This window comes from Mesoplodon densirostris, chromosome 1 (genome assembly GCF_025265405.1).
Source record: "Mesoplodon densirostris isolate mMesDen1 chromosome 1, mMesDen1 primary haplotype, whole genome shotgun sequence".
NCBI lineage: Eukaryota > Metazoa > Chordata > Mammalia > Artiodactyla > Ziphiidae > Mesoplodon > Mesoplodon densirostris.
This window is the reverse complement of record NC_082661.1, coordinates 155062586-155087155: the sequence shown is the minus strand read 5'-3', so window position 1 is coordinate 155087155 and position 24570 is coordinate 155062586. Positions and strand designations below refer to the sequence as shown.

Sequence of the window (24570 nt, the reverse complement as noted above, 5' to 3'; positions counted from 1 at the left end):
CACGGCATGTGGGATCTTCCCAGACTAGGGCTCAAACCCATGTCCCCTGCATTGGCAGGCAGATTTTTTTTTTTTTTTTTTTTTTTTTGCATTACGCAGGCCTCTCACTGCTGTGGCCTCTCCCGCTGTGGAGCACAGGCTCCGGACGCGCAGGCCCAGCGGCCATGGCTCACGGGCCCAGCCGCTCCGCAGCATGTGGGATCCTCCCGGACCGGGGCACGAACCCGTGTCCCCTGCATCGGCAGGCGGACTCTCAACCACTGCGCCACCAGGGAAGCCCGGCAGGCAGATTCTTAACCACTGCGCCACCAGGGAAGCCTGACTTTCAAATATTTTGACAACCTTATATTCTTAAAATTAATTCAGATTAGTGATGCATTATTCTTATCAGTCACTAATTTTTGTATTTTATGTAACATCACTCATAATTTATGTATTACTACTTTTAATATTTTGTTTAGGAATTTTGTATCTATTTTCATGAGTGAAATAGGCTTGTAATTTTTCTTTCTTTTAATAACTTGCAGAGTTATCAGGTTATATTGGCCTCATAAAATGTGTTGGGAAGTGTTTCTTCTTTTTCTAGTCTCTGGAAAAGTTTGTATAAGATGGGTATTAGATTATTTAGTGGAATTTATTTTATTTATTTATATTTTTATAAATTTACATATTTATTTATTTTTGGCTGCATTGGGTCTTCGTTGCTGCTTGTGGGCTTTCTCTGGTTGTGGTGAGCGGGGGCTACTCTTCACGGGCTTCTCACTATGGTGGCTTCTCTTGTTGCGGAGCACGGGCTCTAGGCGCGCGGGCTTCAGCAGTTGTGGCTCGCGGGCTCTAGAGCACAGGTTCAGTAGTTGTGGTGCACGGGCTTAGTTGATCCACAGCATGTGGGATCTTCCCGGACCGGGGCACGAACCCGTGTCCCCTGCATTGGCAGGCGGACTCTCAACCACTGCGCCACCAGGGAAGCCCCCCCCCTTTTTTTTTGATATACAGGAATTTTACATTTAAATGTGGCTAGATGCGTTAGTACTTCTTTTTCTTTATGACCTTCAATTTGTACTTTTCTGTATATAAAGCTTCTTAGCTTCCTAAAGTGGGATATTCACTTGCCCCATGGAACTTATATTCTAGAACAGTGCTATCCAGTAGAACTTATGGAAAAGTTCACTGTGCAGTATGATAGTCATTAACTACATGTAGCTATTGAGCACTTGAAATGTGACTAGTGTGGCTGAGGAACTGAATTTTTAATTTTACATCCTTTTTTTCAAAACTAGACTTTTTGAGATTATAGATTCACATGCAGCTATCATAAATAATACAGAGAAATCTCCTGTACTCTTCACCCAGTTCCCTCAGTGAAAGAAGCATGTTTGCAAAACTTAGTATGGCATCACAACCAGGATATTGACATTAATACAGTCAAGATATAGAACAGTTCCATCACCACAAGAGTCCCTCAAATTACCCTTTTATAGCCACACCTACTACTACCCTCTCCTTTCTCCTCCTTAACCTTTGACAACCGCTAATCTGTTCTCTATTTCTATAATTTTGTCATTTCAAGAATGTTAAATAGGGCTTCCCTGGTGGCGCAGTGGTTGAGAGTCTGCCTGCCGATGCAGGGGACGCGGGTTCCTGCCCCGGTCCGGGAAGATCCCATAAGCTGCGGAGCGGCTAAGCCCGTGAGCCATGGCCGCTGAGCCTGTGCGTCCGGAGCCTGTGCTCCGCAATGGGAGAGGTCACAACAGTGAGAGGCCCGCGTACTGCAAAAAAAAAAAAGAATGTTAAATAAATGGGGACCATTCAGTATATAGCCTTTTGGGATTGACTTTTTGTACTCAGCATAATTCTTTGGAATTTCATCCAGGTCTTGTATATCAATAGTATATTTTCTTTTTATTGCTGACTAGTACTTCATGAATGGAAGTAACATAGTTTGTTTAACCATGTTACCCATTGAAGGGCATCTGAACTGTTTTCTAGTTTTTGGTTATAATGAATAAAAGCTGCTACAAACATTTGTGTGCAAGTTTTTGGGTGAACATAATTTTTCATTTCTTAGAGATAAGCGCCCAGAAGTGCAATTGCTTAATTGTATGGTAGTTGCAGGTTTAGTTTAAGAAACTGCCAAACTGTTGTCCAGAGTGGCTTTACCATTTTACATTCCCATCAGCAGCATATGAGCCATCCAGTTTCTCTGCATCCTTGCCAGGATTTGGTATTGTCATTATTCTTTATGTTAGCCAACTTAATAGATGTGTAAGTAATATTTCATTGTAGTTTTAAATTGCATTTACTTAATGGCTAATGATGTTGTAATCTTTTATGTGCCTATTTGTCATCTGTATATCCTTTTGGTGTAATGTTTTTTTCTGTTTTTTCCCCCCATTTTCTAACTGAATTATTTGTTACTTTTCCCCCTCTGATTTAATTAATCAATTTATTTATTTATTTTAAAATGTATTTATTTTTGGCTGCGTGGGGTCTTCATTGCTGCGTGTGGACTTTCTCTATTTGCGGCGAGCGGGGACTACTCCTTGTTGTGGTGCACGTGCGTCACATTGTGGTGGCTTCTCTTGTTGCAGAGCATGGGCTTTAGGCACGTGGGCTTCAATAGTTGTGGTGTGTGGGCTCAGTAATTGTGGTTCGTGGGCTCTAGAGCACAGTCTCAGTAGTTGTGGCACACGGGCTTAGTTGCTGTGCAGCATGTGGGATCTTCCTGGACCAGGGCTCAAACCCGTGTCCCCTGCATTGGCAGGTGGATTCTTAACCACTGTGCCACCAGGGAAGTCCCTGTTTTTACTTTTGAGTTTTGATAAAGTTCTTTTATATATTTTAGATACTAGTCCTATGTTAGATACATGGTATGCAAGCATTTTCTCTGTCTGTCACTTTTCCTTTCATCCTCTTAACAAGGTTCTTCACAGAACAAAAGTTTTAAATTTTGATGAAGTACAGTTTATCAGTTTTTCCTTTTATGGATCATACTTTTGGTGTTTTTGCCTAGCCCTAGATCCTGAAGATTTTCTTCTTTTTTTTTTTTTTTTCTAAAAGTTTTATAGTTTTATGGATTTAAGTCCTTGGTCCATTTTTTTTTTTTTTTTACTTTTTATTTTATATTGGAGTATAGCTGATTAACAGTGTTGTGATAGTTTCAAGTGCACAGCAAAGGGACTCAGCCATACATATACATGTATCCATTCTCCCCCCAACTCCCCTCCCATCCAGGCTGCCACATAACATTGAGAAGAGTTCCCTCCTTGATCCATTTTGAGTTATTATTATTTTTTAATAAAGTGTGAGACTTACTTAGGTCAAGGTTTATTTATTTTTTATTTTTATTTTTTTTTGCGGTACGAGGGCCTCTCACTGCTGTGGCCTCTCCCGTTGCAGAGCACGGGCTCCGGACGCGCAGGCTCAGCGGCCATGGCTCACGGGCCCAGCCGCTCCGCAGCATGTGGGATCTTTCCGGACCGGGGCACGAACCCGTGTCCCCTGCACCGGCAGGCGGACTCTCAACCACTGCGCCACCAGGGAAGCCCCTAAGGTTTATTTTTTTATCTGTGGATGTCTACCTGCTCCAGTTCCATTTATTGAAAAGGCTATATTTTCTCTATTGAATTGCTTTTGCACTTTTGTCAGAAGTCAGTTGGGCATATTCATGCTGGTCTATTTCTGGGTTCTCTCGTCTGTTTCCAAATCTATAATCTGTTCTCAGATCTATATGTCTGTCCCTCCCCTGATACCATACAGTCTTGATAAGTTTAGCTTTATAACAAGTCTTATAATTGAGTTGACTGATTCCTCTTGCTCTATTCTCTTTCAAAATTGTTTTAACTATTCTAGTTCCTTTGTCTTTCCATTTAAATTTATGAATAATCTTGTCCATATCCACAAAAAATCTTTGCTGGGGTTTTGATAGGAATTGAGTTAAACCTGTATATCAATTTGGGGAGAATTGACATCTTTACTATATTGAGTCTAACAGCCCATGAATCCATTCATTTACATTTTTGATATTTTTCATCATGATTTTGTATTTTTAGCATACAAGCCTTGTATATGTTTTGTTAGATTTATATCAGAATATTTCATTTTTTGGAGCATTTGTGAGTCATATTGTATTTTAAATTACAGTGCCCATGTATTCATTGGTAGAATATATAAATACAGTTGCTTTCGTGTGTTTATCTTGTATCCTGCACTTTGCTGAATTCACTTATATGTTGGAGATTTTGTCAGTTCTTTGGGATTTTCCACATAGATAGCTATGTCATCTACAAATAGGGACAGTTTTATTTTTTCCTTTTGAATCGGTATGTCTTTTATTTCCTTACCTTCTCTTACTTCACAGGCTAGAACTTCCAGCATTATCTTTAATAAGAGTGGTGAAGGTAGACATCCTTGCTTTGTTCTCAGTCTTAGGAGGAAAGCATATAGTATTTTACTATTAAATAAAATGTTATCTGTAGAGTTTTTGTAGATGCTTTTAATCAAGTTGAGGAAGTTCTCTTATATTCCTATTTTTTGGGTACCTTTTATCATGAATGGGTGTTGAATTTTGTCACTTTTTTTCTTCGTTCATTGATGCAATTGTGGTTTTTCTTCATTAGCCTATTAATATGGGTGGGATACTGATTTTTAAACATTGAGCCAGCCTTGTATCCCTGGAATAAACCTCGCTTAATCATGGTATATAATTCTTTTAAAATACATTGCTGAATTCTATTTGTAATATTTTGTTAAGGATTTTTATGTCTGTATTCGGGAAGTATATGGGTTTGTAGGTTTTTTTTTTTTTTTTTTAACTGGCTTTGTCTGATTTTGGTGTCAGGATAACAATACTGGCTTCATGAAGTGAATTAAGGTTCCCTCTTCCATTTTTGGAAGAGATTATATAGGGTTAGTTAATTCTTCTTAAAAATGTTTGGTAGGGCTCCCCTGGTGGCGCGGTGGTTGAGAGTCCGCCTGCTGATGCAGGGAACACGGGTTCGTGCCCCGGTCCGGGAGGATCCCACATGCCACAGAGCAGCTGGGCCCGTGAGCCATGGCCGCTGAGCCTGTGCGTCCGGAGCCTGTGCTCCACAATGGGGAGAGGCCACAACAGTGAGAGGCCCGCGTACCGCAAAAAAAAAAAAAAAAAAAAAAAATGTTTGGTAAACTTCTCCATTGAAGGTATTTGGGCCTGGAGTTTCTTTTTTGGGAATTTGTAAATTGTGAGTTAAATTTCATTAAAAATCATAGAGCTTTTATCTATTTCCTGTTCGGTGAGTTTGATAATTTGTGGTTTTTGAGAAATAAGTCTATTTCATAGAAGATGTCAAACTTTCACATGTACATTTGTTTATAATATTCCCTAAACTTTCACATGTACATTTCTTTTTTTTTTTTTTTTTTTTTTTTGCGGTATGTGGGCCTCTCACTGTTGTGGCCTCTCCCGTTGCGGAGCACAGGCTCCGGATGCGCAGGCCCAGCGGCCATGGCTCACGGGCCCAGCCGCTCCGCGGCATATGGGATCCTCCCAGACTGGGGCACGAACCCGTATCCCCTGCATCGGCAGGCGGACTCTTAACCACTGCGCCACCAGGGAGGCCCTGTACATTTCTTTATGATATTCCCTTATTAGTCTTTTTTTTTTTTTTTTTGGCGGTACACAGGCCTCTCACTGTTGTGGCCTCTCCCGTTGCGGAGCACAGGCTCTGGACGCGCAGGCTCAGCGGCCATGGCTCACGGGCCTAGCCGCTCTGCGGCATGTGGGATCTTCCCGGACCGGGGCACGAACCTGTGTCTCCTGCATCAGCAGGCGGACTCTCAACCACTGCGCCACCAGGGAAGCCCCCTTATTAGTCTTTTGATGTCTGCAGGGTCTGTAGTGATTGTTTTTCTGTTTTTAGTTTTATTCATTTCTTCTCTGATCTTTATTATTCCCTTTTTCCTACTGGCTTTGGGTTTATTTTTCTCTTCTTTTTCTAGGTTCTTGTGATGGGGGCTTAGGTTATTGATTTGAGACTTTTCCTCTTTTCTAATGTATGCATTTAGTTATAAATTTGCTATAAATTTCTGCCATTGCTGCTTTAGCTGTGTTCTATAAATTTTGATATCGTATATTTTCATTTTTATTCATTTCTGTGTATTTTAAAATTTTCCTTGAGACTTCCTCTTTGACCCATGAATTATTTAGTATATTGCTTATGTTCCAAGTGTTTGGAGATTTTCCTTTTATCTTTTTGTTATTGATTTCTAGTTTGATTACAGTGTGGTCAGAGAACATACTTTATATGATTTCAGTTCTTTTAAGTGTTGAGGTTTGTTTTATAGCCTAAGATATGGTCTATTTTGGTATATGTTCTTTGGGCACTTGAAAAGGATATGTATTCTGCTGCTGTTGAATGTAGTGTTCTATAAATGTTGATTAGATCCTTAAAGGATGGTGCTATTGAGTGCTTCGGTATCCTTGCTGATCTTCTGTCTATTTACTCTTATTGAGAGAGAGGTATTGTAGTCTCTAACTATAATTTTAATTAATTTAAATTTAAATAGGCTCATGTGGCTGGTGGCTGCCATATTGACATTGCAGTCCTGGAAGATGGAGAGAGCTATGACACAATAAATTTAATTAAAAGGTAAATTTTATAGTATGTTAGAAGGTGTTAAGGGCAATGGGTGGTTAGCAGGAAAGGGAAATTGGGGCAGAGAAAGTAGGTGATATGACTTTAAATTGGGTAATCAAGGAAGAAATCATTGAATGTGACACTTGGGCAAAGATTTGAAGGAATGAGAGAGTTAGCAATGCAAATATCTTGGGGCAAAGTATATTAAAGGCCAAAAGGGAGGCGGGCCATAGTAAGAACTTTAGCTTTTACTCTGAGTGACATGGAGAGCCACTTGAGAATTTAAAGCAGACCCTGATTCATTCCGACTTATATGTTGTATGAAGATCATTCTGGCTGGTGTGTTGAAAGTAGACTGTAGGGGACAAAGGGTGGAAACAGGGAGACCATTTAGGAGTCAGGAATACAGGTGAAAGATGACAGTAGCCAGACCAAATGGTTAGAGCAGGTTTTTGAGAAAATATCAGACATTTGGTTTTAGATGTGTTACATTTGAATTGTTTATTAAATAGATCCAAGTGGAGAAAGCAAGTAGATTGTCAGAGTTCTCCAGATCTATCAGTCCCTGCCCTTGTGGAGTTTACATTTTACTGGAATATGGGTAGTAAATACAATACATAAATAAAACAAATGGATAAAACATACACTATGTTAGAAGGTAAATCTTAGGGAGAAAATTCAAGTAAAGAAAAGGGATAAGTGGTGTTGGGTGACTGACTTGCTGAGAAGGTAACAATTGAGTAATGATAGGAGTAATGATAGGAGGAAATACATCTTTTAAATACCTGGGATAATATTAGTTTAGGTAGAAAGGACCAAATGTAAAGGTTCTGAGATGGAAGCATGGCTGATGTTTGAAGAAGGAGGTGAAGTATGGCTGGAGTGACATGAGCAAGGGAAAGAGGATTAGGGATGACAGCACCGAAGTAAAAAGTGTCTGCGTTATAGGCCCTTTTAAGGGCTCTGGCTTTTATCCTGAATGAGATGGGAAGCTAGTTGATAGTTTAGCAGAAGAGGGGCATGATCTGACCCTGTGGTTTAACTGAGTCACTCTAGTTGTTATGACTGAAGGGGCAAGGGTGGAAGCAAGGAGATTAGTTAGGAGACTTTTATACTAACCTGCTGTGGTAGCAGTGGATATGGTGAGGAATGATCATATTCTGGATACATTTTGAGGGTTGCATTGACAAAATTGGCTTACTGATTGGATGTGGGCTGGACAAGAGTCAAGGATTATTCCAAGGTTTTTGACCTAAGCCGTTGGAAGGATAGAATGGCATTAATTGAGATAGGAAAGACTAGGAAGAACAGGTGTGAAGTAGGTGATCAGGAGCTCAGTTTTGGACATGTTAAGCTTATGATGCCTAGTGGACATCCAAATAGGTGTTCAGTAGGCATTCTCATTATGAATACTGTTTTTTTTTAATGAAATAATTGTACTAAAACAGTGTACTCACTGTTCTGAAAATATATTACATTTGTTAATATCTTAATTTTTAACATGTTCAATCCTGAAAAACTTGAATATTTTGGAGAGAGAAATTGTTTGACTGCTTTTTGGCTTTGCTGCCACCAGAGTTGATGGTACTTTCTTAAATAAAGATGTCATTCCGATTTTAGACATGGAAATATAACTATAGTCTGAGTGTTTCAACTTGCTTTCTATTTTAGGTCCTATTACTGCTGGATTGTGCAAGATATTTAACCCTATTTTCTTTGAGGTATGACTTAAATATCAAACAAATAAGAGAAGGGAAACATTTTAGTTTTGGAAGTCAGAATGCCAAGGAGAAGGAAAAATCTTGGGGGAAATCCTTTTCGGAAGACTACAAACTCTAAGGAAGTTGTATCCAGTGTTGCTAGTCGTGAGGAGCCAACCACTACTCTTCCTTCCATGTGTGAGACAAACGTTGATCAGGAAGAACTCTTCACCAGTATCTCAGAGATGTTTTCTGATCTGGATCCTGATGTAGTGTATTTGATGCTTTCTGAGTGTGATTTCAAAGGTGAGAAAAAGTTTAGTTTGAACCCTTTGCATCTTATAAGAAGATTTCATGTACTATGCCATGACCAGTCGTAATATAGAAAATGACTACCTTATTTCTATCGTGTTCATCATTTTTTGAATATCTGCTGAGGGCAAGGTATAAGTTGGGTATTACAAGGGATATGAAGAAGAGTAAAGCTTAGCTTCTTTCAAGAAATGTACAGTTCTAAGTGTAAGATGTATGTGTAGATATCATATTCTATGTTTTATTTCTTTTTATCTTCCTTCTAGAATAGGTTGGCACTATTGACATTTTGGACCAGATAATTCTTTGTTGTGCGTGGCTTTCCTGTGCATCGTAGGATGTTCAGCAGCATTCCTGGCCTGTACCCACTAGCTGCCAGTAGCACATTCCTCCCTGCTACCCCAGCTGTGACAACTAAAAATGCCTCTATATATCATCTTATGTCCCCTGGGGGCAATATGATCCCCAGTTGAGAACCATTGGCCTGGAATGTAAGCTCCTTAAAGACAGGGATTTAAAAAACTTTTGTTTTACTGTTGTGTCTCCAAGCCCTCAAATACCAAATGACTCAGTAGGATCTCAGTAAATATTTTTTGAATGAAAAGGTAATTATAATTGTGGACATGAGAGCTGATTAAGAATTGAGGCTAATAGAGTAGTGCGGTTTCAAAAAATTGGCTTTGGAGTCAAGAAAACTAGGTTGGATTTCCAGCTCTGTCACTTAACCTCTCTGGTTTCAGTTTTCTTATCTGCTAAGGAGAATAATAATAGTAGGTACCTACTGGGACTTTTTCAGTGAAGGTTGAGTTTTAGTATTTTTGGTTTGTTTTGATAAAGTCTTCAGTATAGTAAGTTATTAATGACTTGTAATAAATTGTTTAGATGTATGTTTGCAGCCATAGATATCAAATTTGACTGATGAGTAAATTAAATATTGATGTTTAGTGTTGCTATTGGCCATGATTAGTATAAGATAAAATTATTCTAGGTTTAGGGAGTTTTGGTAATGTGATAAACTTCCATTTTTTTTACATTCCGTGGTCTGTGATGTGAGCATATCTTATCTATACTGTTATGATATGTATACAGAAAACCAGTTTTCAGCAGTCCACATGATGCTCAGAAATGATAGTGTTTACAATTTTACTTGTGGCTTCAACATTTATTTCCTAATTTTGATGCGTTTAAACTTTATTTGTTGCACATGCACTGACATAGCAATGAAGAATTACAAGGAAAATATATTACCCTTACATCCTAACAAAAAACATTTCAGTTTTCCAGGATCTTCTCTACACCTTGTTCATAAATACTGATGTTTTGAGTAGTTTGAATAATAACATTGATGAAATTGTATATTCTACTTTTTAAACTTAGCCTAACATAAGCATTTTTTTCAGTGTTGGCTGCAGTCTTTATATTTATTTCTAATAGCTTTCTAATATTCCATTGGGTTGTTGTGCTCTAATTTATTTAATTATAACTAAGTTTTACATGGATAATTAATATTGCAAAGAACATCTTGGTACAAATAACCTTTTCTGTCTTTTGGCTTTTTTCTCAGTCCCAAAGTTTTATTTTCTTCTATCACAGGGTTAGGACAGTTTTTGGCTCTTGGAAACATACTGCTAAATTGCCTACTAAAGAGGTGTGCCATATGGTATCAGCATGGGAAAGGGTGGGGTGGGATAAACTGGGAGATTGGGATTGACATATTCACGCTACTACATATAAAATAGATAACTAATAAGGATCTACTGTATAGTACAGGGAACTCTTCTCAATACTCTGTAATGACCTACATAGGAAAAGAATCTAAAAAAGAGTAGATATATGTATATGTATAACTGATTCACTTTGCTGTACAGCAGGAACTAACACAACATTGTAAATCAACTATACTCCAATAAAAATTAACTTTAAAAAGTAAATTTATTTTTAAAAAAAGGGGGGGTGTGGCAATTTGTAATGACACCAGCACTGTATAAGTAGAGGAGTTTCGTCACAGCCTTTTGAGCATTGAGTGGTATTATTTTAAGATTTTAGGAATAAGATTTTACCTTTTCTTAATGCTATTTTTTTAAGATAAAGAGAAATGTTGACTATATTTGTGTATGATTGTTTATTAATTCTTGTATTGTGTGAATTGTTCATGTGCTTTTCATTGTTTTATACCATTGGTTTTTTTTCAACATTCTGTGAAAGAACTTTTCTTTTGTGTTATATAGATATAGTTTGATCTTTTACTTATTTTTACTTAATACTGTTTTTTTTATTATATACACATTAATTTTTTTGGTTGATTTTTTTTCTTTTGTGATTTTTCTATCACATAGATTTTTTTCTTAGAAATACCTCTTATATTTGCTTTATTTTCCTTTTCTTTTTTCTTTTTTCCACGTTTAGGGCTTCTAGCTTTTGTAGTATTGCTATAGTCTTCTAACTGGTCTCTCTGTCAGGCTTGCCCCCTCCAATCCCTCTTTGTTTTTCTTCTTAAGGGAACATAAATTGGGTGCTTACTAGGTGCCAGTCCTTGTGCACAGCCCTTTTTCATGGATTATCTCATTTAATCCTCACAACAACACTATGAGGTAGGTACTTTTATTATCCACACATTGCAAATGAGGAAATCAAGGCTTAGGAAAGTTACGTAGCTCGTTAAAAGTGTTATTGCCAGCAAGTAGGGATTTAAATGTCGTTCTGACTCTTGACCGGAGCTTTTACCTACTGTGCTGTGCTGTTTCCACATTTATCTTCCATAAAACAAAACAAGATAAAACACAAAAATAATATAAAAAAGCCTCAAATTTCTGATGCTTAACAATTCTAATGGCTCTGTATTTATGTTATATGGGGAAGAACTCAGCAGTGGAGTCAGACATACCAGTCCTGGCTCTGTCACTTACTATCTGTGTGACTTGGGCTAAGTTAATGTACTTTCTGAACTTCATTTCCTTCATCTATTTGCTAGGAATACTGTACCTCATAGTATAATTTGAAGATTCAGTGAGATGACAAAGCATCTAGCCCAAATGCTATGATAGGTAGTTTCCCTTCAAGTTCCCTTAGAAAATAAAATTGATATTTCTTACCATGAAATACAGGAATTTCCCTTTCCAGTTTTATCTCCTCTTACCCACCATACTACCGTGTACTCGCATTCCAACAAACTTCTCTTAATACCTTAAACATGCTTTGTGTTTTCAAGACTGGCTTTGCCTTTCCCTTCTGTGTCTGACAAGTTTCTTTTTGATCTTCGACTCCCAGTTCACATATTACCTTATGTGAAATCTTTCCTTACTCTCCTATAAGGCTGTTAAGGCATTTTGTATATTATTAAAAGTGTGCATTATTTAACCTATATTATATTATAGTGTGATTGTCTTCTAACATAATTATCTGTAATTGCCTCCATTAGACTGCAAAAATCCTTTGAGTGTAGTTAAAAGCTGTCTTATTCATCTCTGTACAAAGTATGTCTGATACATAGTACATGCTCATACATATTTTTTGTTTGTTTGTTTTATTTTTTGGTTTTTTTTTTTTTTTCTGTACGCGGGCATCTCACTGCCGTGGCCTCTCCCGTTGTGGAGCACAGGCTCCGGACGCGCAGGCTCAGCGGCCATGGCTTACGGGCCCAGCCGCTCCGCGGCATGTGGGATCTTCCCAGACCGGGGCACGAACCCGTGTCCCCTGCATCGGCAGGCAGACTCTCAACCACTGCGCCACCAGGGAAGTCCCATATTTTTTGTATTAAGTGAAATTCATAGCATGGACCATATATACAAATTACATTTACTAGGAGAGTACTTAAAATACTTCATACTTAAAAGGACATGCAGTAGGTTAGTATTTGTTGGGTAAATCAACTGATTATAGGATCTTTATAAACAACCCTAATGTATATAATTACAAATATTTTTACTTTTAATCAATAAATTCATCAGACAATATCTACTTGATGGCAGTTCATTAGCCTAGTTTACTACTGTTTGTTTGAAAGTAACATTGCATGTCTTCATAATTTAAACCTTTCACTAATACAGACTGATATATTAGTAAAATATTAATTTAAGGAATGACTTGAATATTTATAAATTTCTCTGTATTTCATTCAATGTGAATTCTAGTATAATTTTATGTGGATTTTAATTAAATTATATTTTACTGTTTTCAATACATACGGATATATTTTGTTGTCGTTCTTGTACAGTTGAAAATGCCATGGATTGTCTATTAGAATTATCAGCCACAGACGCTAAAATAGAAGAATCGCCTTCAAAAAGCTTCGTTGCTTCTGAGAACCAAGTAGATGCAGTGGGATGTGAAATAATGGAAAAGTGTCCTCCTGAAGAAGAGAGTGAAGATTCAAAAATGGATTCATTTTTGGACATGCAGCTAACTGAAGACTTAGATTCCTTAATACAGAATGCTTTTGAGAAATTGAACTCTTCTCCTGATGACCATGCATACTCATTTTTGCCTTTGCGAGATGTTAATAATTTTAGTAACCCGAGTGCATTTATAAATTCAGATTCAAGTAGTACGACTCCCATTCTTTCTACCCAAAATATGGATTTGAACAGTGAAAATGTAGAGAGTTCTGCCTCTACATTAAGTTCAAATTCCTTAACTTCACATTCACTTGCAAATGAGTCCAAAAGTTTTACAAAGGATAACACATCGGCATTGGAAGATTCTCTTCTCAGTAGTTCTTTAAATGTAGCAAATGACACTATGATGGATTGTAGTAACCAAGTTCAGAAAGAGCTTTTAGAATCTGTGTGTGTTGAGACCCAGTTCTCTCAAGCCCCTGTAGATTTGGATGCCAACGAACTTCAGGCTCCTTTAAACCTTACTGTGCAAACTCTGGGGCTTGGTTTACTAGGTACAGGTGGAGATCAGAAATCTGTTCCTGATGTTTTTGTACCTTCTGAAGAATTCAATTTCCAGTCACACAAACAGACTGAACTGCCACCAAAGGGGAAGGATGTGAACTACTGCCCAGTACTTACCCCTCTCCCTCTACTGCTGCCTCCTCCTCCCCCTCCACCAATGTGGAATCCAATGATTCCTGCTTTTGACCTCTTTCAAGGAAACCATGGCTTTGTAGCTCCTGTTGTAACCACAGCTGCACACTGGAGATCTGTCAACTATACATTTCCACCCCCGGTTATTTCTCATACTTCCCCAACAAAGGTATGGAGAAATAAAGAGGGAACAAGTCCTTATCAGGTACAAGAAACTCCAGTTTCTCAGGTTGTAAGAAAGAAGACATCATCATATGTTGGACTAGTTCTTGTTCTTCTCAGAGGGCTTCCGGGATCAGGAAAATCTTTTTTGGCAAGGTATGAGGTTTAATTGAGTTTAAAGAAAGAGTGTAATGCATGAACTTGAATATAACGGCATGAATATGTGGAATACTTTTAGTTCATAGAGATGTTTACTAATTTTTTTAACTTTGTAGCTAATAGCACTGTTTTCTCTAGAAGTTTTCATTGAATTCTTTCATCTCAGAATATTTTGAGAGACACAATTGAGGAAAAAATTAAAGATGATTCCAAGATTGTGAACTTGTGAAATCAACAGAAATAAGTTCATGTGGAAGAGAACTAATTTGAGTGGGAGAAAGATGAATTCAGCTTTGATTGTAGAGATAAAGGGCCATAATTGATTTTGAATTCAAGGAAGTCTTATACACAAGAATTCTACTGGTAGTTGGAGATTTGGAAGTGCAGCGTGTTGTTAAATAAGGTTTTAGAAATGTATGACTTGAAGAAAGAACATGGGATGAACCACTGACAGAGAACTTCAAATTCTCAGTGATTTATTTCTTGCAAAATGTGCTCTCAGTTGTTTTATCTCAAATACCCATCTGTGTCCCCTTTGTAATCAAGGAATGTTGTGGATGCCTTGGTGTGAGAGACTAGAGTCAGGGTTAGAGGCAGCTTTGTTGTGTTTTCAGTGGCATTTGTTAAAGAGTGTTGTTTTCAAAGTTTTCTTCTACTCCCCTTCTTTAAATTCCAGAATATTTACATCTAATATATTTTATTTGCCAGTTTTTCCCTTTTTCTTCCAAATTTTAAGTCTTTGCTCTCTTCTATTCTTAGCTGGGTCTTTTCTATTTGATCCTGGGTGTATCTAGCATTAGTGAGTATGCATGTATACCTTGATGAGCTCATTTTCAGTTGTTTTTTTAATGTCCTTTCTTAGTGTGGATTTATTTCCCAATAAATTTCCACATATTCTACTCATACACTTATAAGTATATTCTTTTGTAGACGTAGGCTTTCTCATTGATTTAATGACCACAAGAATAAGAAACATTTTAATTTAATATTATAGACATTACAGTCAGTTATGATATTGCATTTTGTGAAAGATTGGAACAAAAGGCTGTACCTTAAAAGGTAATAGTGCTGTGACATTTGTTTGAAGAACTAGGTTTCAGAGGCCTTAGAGCCAGAGGCAGCTACAGTTAGCGATTGGGAAGAGAAAGAAGTGCTTGTCACAAAGTCAGAGCTTACTAATAATTTTTGAATGAATAGAGAGAAATAACTGGGAAGTACAGAGACATAGAAGCTGAGTTTTCTCAGAGAGAACAGTCCACAGTATTAAGCTAGCATGCAAGCCCAAGGAAAGTGAAAGATGAAAAACAGCTTTTGGATTGGAAAGAAGGTCATGAATGGATATCTTGAAAAACAATTTTGTTGCGCTGGGAATGTGGAAGACCTTAAGACCGTAAAAAAGCATTTATACTAAAGCAGTTAAGGGAAGGAGAGAAGTTGGGTAATAGTTGAAAAAGGAGTCCTTAAAGTGTGGTTAAAATTTTAATAGATAGCTGAGATGTATACACGTTTAAAGGGAAAAGAGAAACTAAAGTGTCAGAGGGGAAGACTTAGAGATGAAGGAGAAGAGGATAAATGTAAGAGTCTTAAAAAGTGGGAACAAGTGAGCATTCACCAGAATGTAAGCTCCATGAGTGCAAGAATGTTTGTTTTTATTCACTGATGTATGCGCAGTGCTTAAAACAGTGCCTGGCACTTAGTAGATGCTAATAAAAATTAAATTCAAAAGGTATATTTTAATATGGGAAAATAACCTAAGAAAGAGTAGATATATGTATAACTGATTCACTTTGCTGTACACCTGAAACACAACATTGTAAATCAGTTATACTACAATAAAAATTAATTTAAAAGTATATTTTAACTTTAGGAATATTTATACATGTTTTAGGAGAGGATAAATGGTGATATTTTACAAATGGTTAAGAGGGTAGCATTGTTATGTCTCTGTGGATTCTGTTGGCTTAGTTTTTGCATGTATCTCAATTACATAGAAGATAAATTCCAGAGTCAAGAAAGAGAGATGGGGGACTTCCCTGGTGGTCCAGTAGTTGAGACTCAGCACTTCCACTGCATGGGATACAGCTTTGATCCCTGGTTGGGGAACTAAGATCCCCTGCAACCTGCACAGCATGGCCAAAAGAAAGAGATGTCAGAAAAGCCCCAGAAAACTCTTAATTTTGTATAATTTAACAGATTAAATTAATAGTCTATTAACATTATATTTTTGGATGTTTTCGGCATACTCACTAAATTTATGGCAATACACAAAGAGCTTCATCTACTTTTGAAGATCGGTTGAATATCAAGGTACTCACCTAATGGGAAGTGACCTTCCACTTAGAGTGGGTAAGGTAGATCAGTGTGTATCAAGTGACCAGATGAGGGGATTGCCTCATCTGGCAATTGTGACTGTGATTGTGACTGATAAGAGTTCTGAAGCATTTTCAGTTGTCTGGTTTTCTTGATAATTAAAATGTGTTAATTTTCAAACCTTTATAGTATATAAAGCAAAGTAGCCTTGCCTCAGGTCAGTATACCTGGGAGTCAAACTTCTGCTTAGAGGATTTCTAGTGTGATTTTTTAAAAATATTTTATTTATTTATTTTATTTTTGGCTGTGTCGTGTCTTAGTTGTGGCACACGGGATCTTTCGTTGTGGCACGTGGGCTCTTTGTTGCGGTGCACGTGCTTCTCTCTAGTTGTGGCGCATGGGCTCCAGAGCACGCGGGCTCAGTAGTTGCAGCGCGCAGGCTTAGTTGCCCCTCGGCATGTGGGATTTAAGTTCTCTGACCAGGGATCAAACCTGCATCCCCTGCACTGGAAGGCATATTCTCAACCACTGGACCACCAGGGAAGTCCCTCTAGTGTGATTTGTTTGAATAATAAAATATTTTCATCCTTTTAAATAATAATATTTGAATTTTTAAGTTGGTTTTTTAAAAAATTAATTTATTTCTTTATTTTTGGCTGTGTTGCGTCTTCTTTACCTTGCGCGGGCTTTCTCTGGTTGCAGCGAGTGGGGGCTATTCTTCGTTGCAGCGTATGGGCTTCTCATTGTGGTGGCTTCTCTTTGTTGCGTGCGGTGGCTTCTCTTTGTTGCTGAGCACGGGCTCTAGAGCACCGGCTCAGTAGTTGCGGCACACGGGCTTAGTTGCTCTGCAGCATGTGGGATATTCCTGGACCAGGGATCAGACCCATGTCCCCTGCATTGGCAGGCGGATTCTTAACCACTAAGCCACCAGGGAAGTCCAATACTTGAATTTTTAATTGGGATTATGACTTTGCAAAAATTAGGAGAGAGAATTTAAATAGAAGAAAAATGAATGAAAATAATTAAATTTATCATTCACAGGACTTTGCAAGAGGATAATCCAAGTGGAGTCATTCTTAGTACTGATGATTATTTTTACATAAATGGACAATACCAGTTTGATGTAAAATACTTAGGAGAAGCACATGAATGGAATCAGAATCGTGGTAAGAATAGACATCAGATGATGCATAATATTAAGAGGAATATAAAGAAAAAAATCCACTTAGTGTTTGTATTTTGAGAGATGTATAACTTTTAAAAGTAATAATTATCTTTAATTCTAAATTATAACTATATATAATATAGGTAAAATTATAACAATTCTAATGTTACATAGTAAGTGAAAGAGGTAGTCTCATAGAGTTGTTATAAGAATTAAATGAGCTAAGTTTTATAGAATAGCTTAGAACATTGCATAACATGTTTAAGTTTTATTTAGTCAGTGGGTTATCTTGTCAGAAGTAGTAAGTCAGATTTTCTGTGCTGGTCTCTGAATAGCTCAAGGTGGTTACAGTTTTCTGGCTCTGGTTCCTGTTTCCTAAAATAGAATTTGCATTGTTAATCACTAGTCTTGCCTAGATTGGCTTAATTTTTATAGAGGATAGTGTGAGTGTAAAAATGACTCTCCTCAAACTGAATCTGCAGGGAGATCATAGGTAAAACCTTAATTTCTTTATTAGTGCAACTGTCTATTCACTGAAGATGGTTTTATTTTGAAATGTTTAGTTATGGATAGAGTTTCATGTGGGAAGTTCTTATTAAGACATAGAGACAATGTTTTACTTTGTGTTTCTTTTAAGATAAATGCACTGTGAAGGCTATTCTTGAGTTTGTCATCTTTAGATATTGTTAAATTTTTCTATATTCATTCTTGAACTAAATACTGAAGTGAAAACTCAGGAATACCAACACAAAAATAAACAGTGTGATGTGATGAAGAGCAGTCTTGAATTTCCCAGTTACTAGCTGTGTGATCTTGTGCAAGTTATTTATATTCTACAGGACCCAGTGTCTTCATCTGTAAAAGGGCTTAATAATACTAAACCCCCAGGATTCTTGTAAAGGTTAAATGAGAATGAAAAGTGCGTAGCTGTAGTTCAGTGTGCCCTTTCTATAACAACAACCGCAACAATGATGATATGAAATTAATTGGCAGAACTCTTTTTTTAAAAAGCTTTATTGAATGAGATAAGAATCAAATAGTTTTTAGCATATTCAGTGTTGTACAACCATCACCACAATCAATTTTAGAACGTTTTTATCACTCCAGAAAGACCTCATACCCATTAGCAGTCACTCCTCATTTCTCCCCAACTCTCTCCCAGCCCCAGGCAACTACTACTTTACTTTCTATTTCTATAGGTTTGTCTCTTCTGAACATTTCATACAAGTAGAATCATATAATATGTGGTCTTTGTGAATGGCTTTCTTTCATTTAGCATAACGTTTTCAAGGTTCATCCATGTTGTAGAAAGTATCAGTACTTTATTCTTTTTTATGGCTGAATAATACTCCATTATATGGATCTGCCACATTTTGTTTATCCATTCATTAGTTGATGGACATTTGGGTTGTTTCCACTTTTTGGCTATTATGAATAACGTTGCTATGAACATGCCTGTCTATGTCTAACCTTTTTAGTAACTGCCAAGCTATTTTCCAAAGCAGCTGCACTATTTTACATTCCCAGTAGCAGTTTATGAGGGTTCCAACTTCTCTATATCTTTACCAACACATGTTATTATCTATCTTATTTTTTTTTTTTTTTTTTTTTGCGGTACGCGGGCCTCTCACTGCTGTGGCCTCTCCCGTTGCGGAGCACAGTCTCCGGACACGCGGGCTCAGCAGCCATGGCTCACGGGCCCAGCCGCTCCGCAGCATGTGGGATCCTCCCGGACCTGGGCACGAACCCATGCCCCCTGCATCGGCAGGCGGACTCTCAACCACTGCGCCACCAGGGAAGCCCTATCTATCTTTTTGATTATAGCTATCCTGGTGGGTGTGAAGTGGTATCTTGTTGTGGTTTTGATTTGCATTTTCCTGATGGCTGATGATGTTGAGCATCTTTTTGTGTGCTTGTTGGCTACTTGTTTATCTCCTTTGGAGAACTATCTATTCAAATCTTTTGCCATTTTTAAATTGAATTATTTGTCTTTTTATTATTGAGTTATAAGAGAGTATACAGAACTTTTAAAACTTCCAAATATTTTCCTTGTAAGGCTTATTTATTGTGGCTCATCATTAATTCCCTGAATGGTCTAATTCCTTGGGAAAAAAAGGCAGTTTTATAAGAAAATCTCTTGCACAGGCATATAATAGTTTATTCCAAATCAAGACATCTTGTTTTTTGTCATGTGTATGTGTGTTTGCCTATATTTTTTGTTTTTAAACTTTATTTTGGAATAATTTTAGATTTATGGAAAGGTTTGCAAAGGCAGTATTGAGTTTCTCTATACCCCTCACCCATTTGGCCCTAACGTTAACACTTTATATAACTATGGTACATTTGTCAAGACTAAGAAATTAAAATTAACATTGGTACATTGCTATTAACTAATCTCCAGATTTTACTTAGATTTTAGTTTTTCTACAAAAGTCCTTTTCTGTTCCAGAATCCAGATTCTGGATTCATGGTATCCAGAATCTTATCCAGGATACCGTGTTGCTTTTAGCATGGTATGATATTGTTTTTACTGATAGCTTTTTTCCCCATTTATGCTATTTATACATGTAACACACACATCAAACTAAAATCAGACAGTTTTTATTTAATTTCTTTGATTATAATTTTAGTATTTATTTAGTATTTATTATTCAACATTTCCCTATATTTTAATTTTTTATATATTCAAAAGTAGTATTTAGAAGTAGAGTTGTGAATAAAATTAGCACATATCTATGATTTTCAAATTATGAAAAAAGATCAGATTTTTAAAATATCAAGATAATCCTTAATATTGTTACTAAAAGTGATTTCTCATTTTCTGTTTGTATTTCAGCAAAAGAAGCATTTGAGAAGACGGTATCTCCTATAATAATAGATAATACAAATCTACAGGCATGGGAAATGAAGCCATATGTTGCTTTGGTTTGTACCATGAATTATCATAAGTCTAATAGTGGGTTTGAAATTATTGGGGGGTGTTAATTACACAAGTGAATCTCAAGCAAACAGTCCTTGGACTGTATGTAACTGAGCTTTCTCTGGTCTTTAGCAAAATGAGAAAAATAGGAATAGTTTTCCATAAAACTAAATTTATTCAATTTTCAAATTTTGAGATTCAGTTTTTAAATTCTGAGATTGTTTTTGTTTTTTGATGTCTTTTATGAAAAGATAGTGGTATTATAATTTTATGTTTGTGTGTATTTATATGTATGTATGTGTGTGACTACACACACACACAACCATTTTCTTATTGCTTTTACTTGGCAGAATCAAAATTTGCTGGTTCTTTCTTAGTCCCCAAATTTCTTTTGAAATTTTGCTATTCTGAGAAATTCAAAATTCTGTACACTCAGCTATTTTCAGTTCTCCAAATTTGCTGGATTCCTTTTTTGTCCAACTTTGATGTCAGCTTTTTCAGGAAGTTAGCTTTCATTCACTTACTAAAAAGCTGAATTGGGCACTCTTTCTGCTTTCCTGGCACCCTGGCTTACTTCTGTCATAGTATTAAGCACACTGTTTTTATCAGTAGGCCATGGGTTGACTAACTTTTTTCTAGAAAGCACCAGATAGTAAATATTTTAGGTTTTGCAGGCCACAGTTTCTGTTGCATATTCTCTTTTAACAACCTTTTAAAGATAAAAACACACACACAAAAAAACTATTCTTAGCTCCTAGGCTGTACAAATACTGGATGATGGGCTGAATTTGGCTCTAAGCCATCCATTTTTCTTGAGGGTAAGCCTATCATTTTTTTCATCATTGAATCTCCAGAGTATAGCACTATGCTTGGCATATAATTAATATATATTCATTGAGTAACTTGGTGACTGAAGCTTTTGTGAGTATGGGTATTTTTTGTTTTATTACCCCAAGATTAGCACATCTGGCACATTGAAGCTCAGTTTGTTTCTTTAGTTAGTGAATATTGTACTTGCTGATTTATGTTCTTAACACATCCAACTTATACCCCCATTGCTGTGCCCAGTGCACTTGTACTGTTTTGAAGTACAAGGTGTGATTCTTCACTTTTCTGAAGAAAATTGTGTCCTTTGAACAAGTGAGATTTTACTTCTGTGCAGGGCAGTAGAGGGAACAAAGACTTGATTTTAGTGCATTGGGAGCTGAAACTCAGTTTGCTTTCTGGCCTTAGGAGTTCCTAGTTTCTAGACTAATATATTCACCACTGGGACCTGCTTCCCCCTTAACCTTACTTGACTCCTCTGTAGGTTTTTCTTAGCTTCCTGCTCTCATCTTAGAAAGTTCTGTATTTTCCTATGAAAATAGGAAAAAAAACACTTTATTTTCCTATGTAGAAAACAAAGAAGTCCTTGAATTATGTGTTTCTGATTTTCGTTTAGGCTTCAGCCTTCTATAATGTTTTCTTTCCCCTTTTTTATTATATAATGATTGAAAATATGAAGCTATTTTTCCAGTATTGATTCCTTGACTCTTTGCAACTCTACTTAGAAGTATAAAGGACTCCTGCTTATCATAGATGCCAAATGCTTTTGTCTTCATAAAGAAGTAGATGTAGGAATTACTGTAGAGAAGAGGATCACTTTTTGCTTCTTTTGGTAGTAAGATAATGAAAGCTGTAGGGGAGTGGAATAGAGTAGAGAAAACAGTCTATTACCATCTTGACTGTCATTTACAAAAGTAGCTAAAGTAGTAAGAGATAAATAGGGAGCAGTCAAGTATGCTTAGTGGCAATTGGCAAAACGTGTGTGTGTGTGTGTGTGTGTGTGTGTGTGTGTGTGTGTATGTATGTATATATATGGCAAAGCAATATTGTTCCTTGTGGGCTATCATAGAGGTTGACCTAAGTCAGAATCCTCTTAAGTAATGTAACGTATTATTAAGGTTTGCCTATTGATATGGGAGTTGAAAAAGTCTTTAAATTCATAGTCTCTCTTTTTCTCTTTGTGTATGCGTGCATTTAAAATTAATTTGATCCTAACAGCTGTATGATACCCCTTTAGGTAATTAGAGACCTGGGCTATTGCCAGGCCTTGAATCATTTGTATGAAATTTGGTGCTGAGGGGAGGAGATGGAAGTGAGTAAGCTCATTACAGGGTGTTATTGTCACTACCTACCTTGGTGTCTGGGTTGAATTTTGGACTTTTCTGTCAGAATGACAGAAAATAGCAATGACCACTCTTGGCATCTTGTCATAAAGCTGAGAGGATCAATAGTGGGAGTTGAGGACAGAGATGTAATGGTGGTTGGGGAGATGGTAGGGCAGATTATGTAAGGGCTCGTACATAGATCACTGTGAGGACTTTGGATTTTACCTTGGGTGACTTGGAAGATAACATTAGTCTGCTCAGGCTGCCATTAAAAAATACCATAGACTGGGTAGCTTCAACAAGAGGAAATTAATTTTCTCATAGTTCTGGAGGCTAGACGTCCCAGATCAAGGTCCAGCAGGGTCAGTTTCTGGTGAGAGTTCTCTTCCTCCCTTGCAGGTGGCCATTTTCTTGCTGTGTTCTCACATGGTGGAGAGAGCAAGTTCTCTGGTGTCTCTTCTTTTTTTTTTTTTTTTTTTGCGGTACACGGGCCTCTCACTGTTGTGGCCTCTCCCGTTGTGGAGCACAGGCTCTGGACGCGCAGGCCCAGCGGCCATGGCTCATGGGCCCAGCCACTTCACTACATGTGGGATCTTCCCGGACCGGGGCACGAACCCGAGTTCCCTGCGTCGGCAGGAGGACTCTCAACCACTGCGCCACCAGGGAAGCCCCAGGATGTCTCTTCTTATGAGGGCACTAATCTTAACAGGTTAGGGCCCTAACCTTTTGACTTCATTTAACCCTAATTACTTCTATAAAGATCCTGTCTACAAACACAGTCACATGGTGGGATGGCGGTTTCCACATATGGGATCTGAGGGGACACAATCATTCAGTTCATAACAGGGTTTTGAGTGACATGATCTGACTATTAAAAGGATCACTGTAGTGCAGCATTGAGAATAGACTTAAGAGTGGGGAAGAATGGAAGCAGGGAGACTAGTTAGAGGGCTATAGTGTTAATTAAAGTAAAGGATCACATGGTTCAGACCAACATGGTAGCAGTAAAGGTGATAGTGAGTAGAGATTAGATTCTGGATATATTTTTAAAGTAGAGCCAACTGAATTTCTTGTTGTATTGATGTGGATGTGAAAGAAAGAGAGGCATTAAGTATGACATCAAGGTTGGTTTTTGGCTTGTGGGAGGTTGTCATCAATTGATATGGAGAGGGTTCAATTCAGGTAGAATAGTTTTGTTTTGTTTTTTTTGTCACACTGCACAGCATGTGGGATCTTAGTTCCCTGACTAGGGATTGAACTGCAGAGTCTTAACCACTGGACTGCCAGGGTAGTCCCCAGGTAGAATAGTTTTGTGGTGGGTGTGAGGTAATGAATTTCAGAAGTTTAGGTGTGACTGTGTTAAGTTTGTTTAATAGGTAATTGGATCTGTGGGTTTGGAGTTCAGGAGCGAATTCTGGGCTAACAATATATATTTGAGAGTCATTACCTAATGCATGATATTTAAAGCCAAGGAGTGGCATGATAATTACTGAGGAAGTGAGTGTGGATCAAGAGTAGAAGACCAAGGACTAAGTCTGGGCCATTCCATTGTGAGAAGAGGTCTGGGTGAAAGGGATGGACTAACAAAAAAGACGGAGAACACCCACCCAGTTGGAGGAGTAGGAAAAGCAATAGTAATGAAAACAGTGTAAGAAGAGAGTGATGAACTGTGACAAATGCTGCTGAGAGGCAAGAGAGTGAGAATTAACCATAACATTTTTCAATGTGGAAGTAATTCATGGTTTCCATGCCCAGTTTCAATGGAGGAGCCAGTTGGAGTGGGTTTGAGAGGCTAGAAGGGGAAGAATTTGAGACAGAATATAGTTATTATTTGAGACGTTTTCCTGCAATGGGAGTAGGAAAATGGGGAGATAGCTGTCAGGGGATGAGGGGTTAGAGTAAGATGGGAGAAATAACTGAATGTGATGAGATTGATTCAGCAGGGAGAGAAAAATTAATCATACCTCAGAGGGGAGAGTTGCTGAACTCAGTTACCCTTGAGATAGAGAAGATGGATGTAGTGCACAAGTATAGGGCTTGGCTTT

The 24570-nt window shown here is 37.5% G+C and overlaps 1 protein-coding gene across 7 annotated transcripts in view; it reads left to right on the top strand.

The window, feature by feature from the left end:
- Nucleotides 1-24570, top strand: part of N4BP2 (NEDD4 binding protein 2) — an 83379-nt gene that overhangs the window by 21490 nt on the left and 37319 nt on the right. For 5 of the 7 annotated variants that reach the window (XM_060110772.1, XM_060110778.1, XM_060110763.1 and 2 more), the window contains exons 4-8: nt 6547-6629; nt 8289-8623; nt 12843-13977; nt 17332-17456; nt 20292-20380. In XM_060110772.1, the coding sequence (XP_059966755.1) occupies nt 8398-8623; nt 12843-13977; nt 17332-17456; nt 20292-20380 (1575 nt within the window). In that variant the 5' untranslated portion in view covers nt 6547-6629; nt 8289-8397. The remainder of the gene's footprint in view (nt 1-6546; nt 6630-8288; nt 8624-12842; nt 13978-17331; nt 17457-20291; nt 20381-24570) is intronic. The other 2 variants (XM_060110795.1, XM_060110787.1) reach the window with 1 other exon arrangement.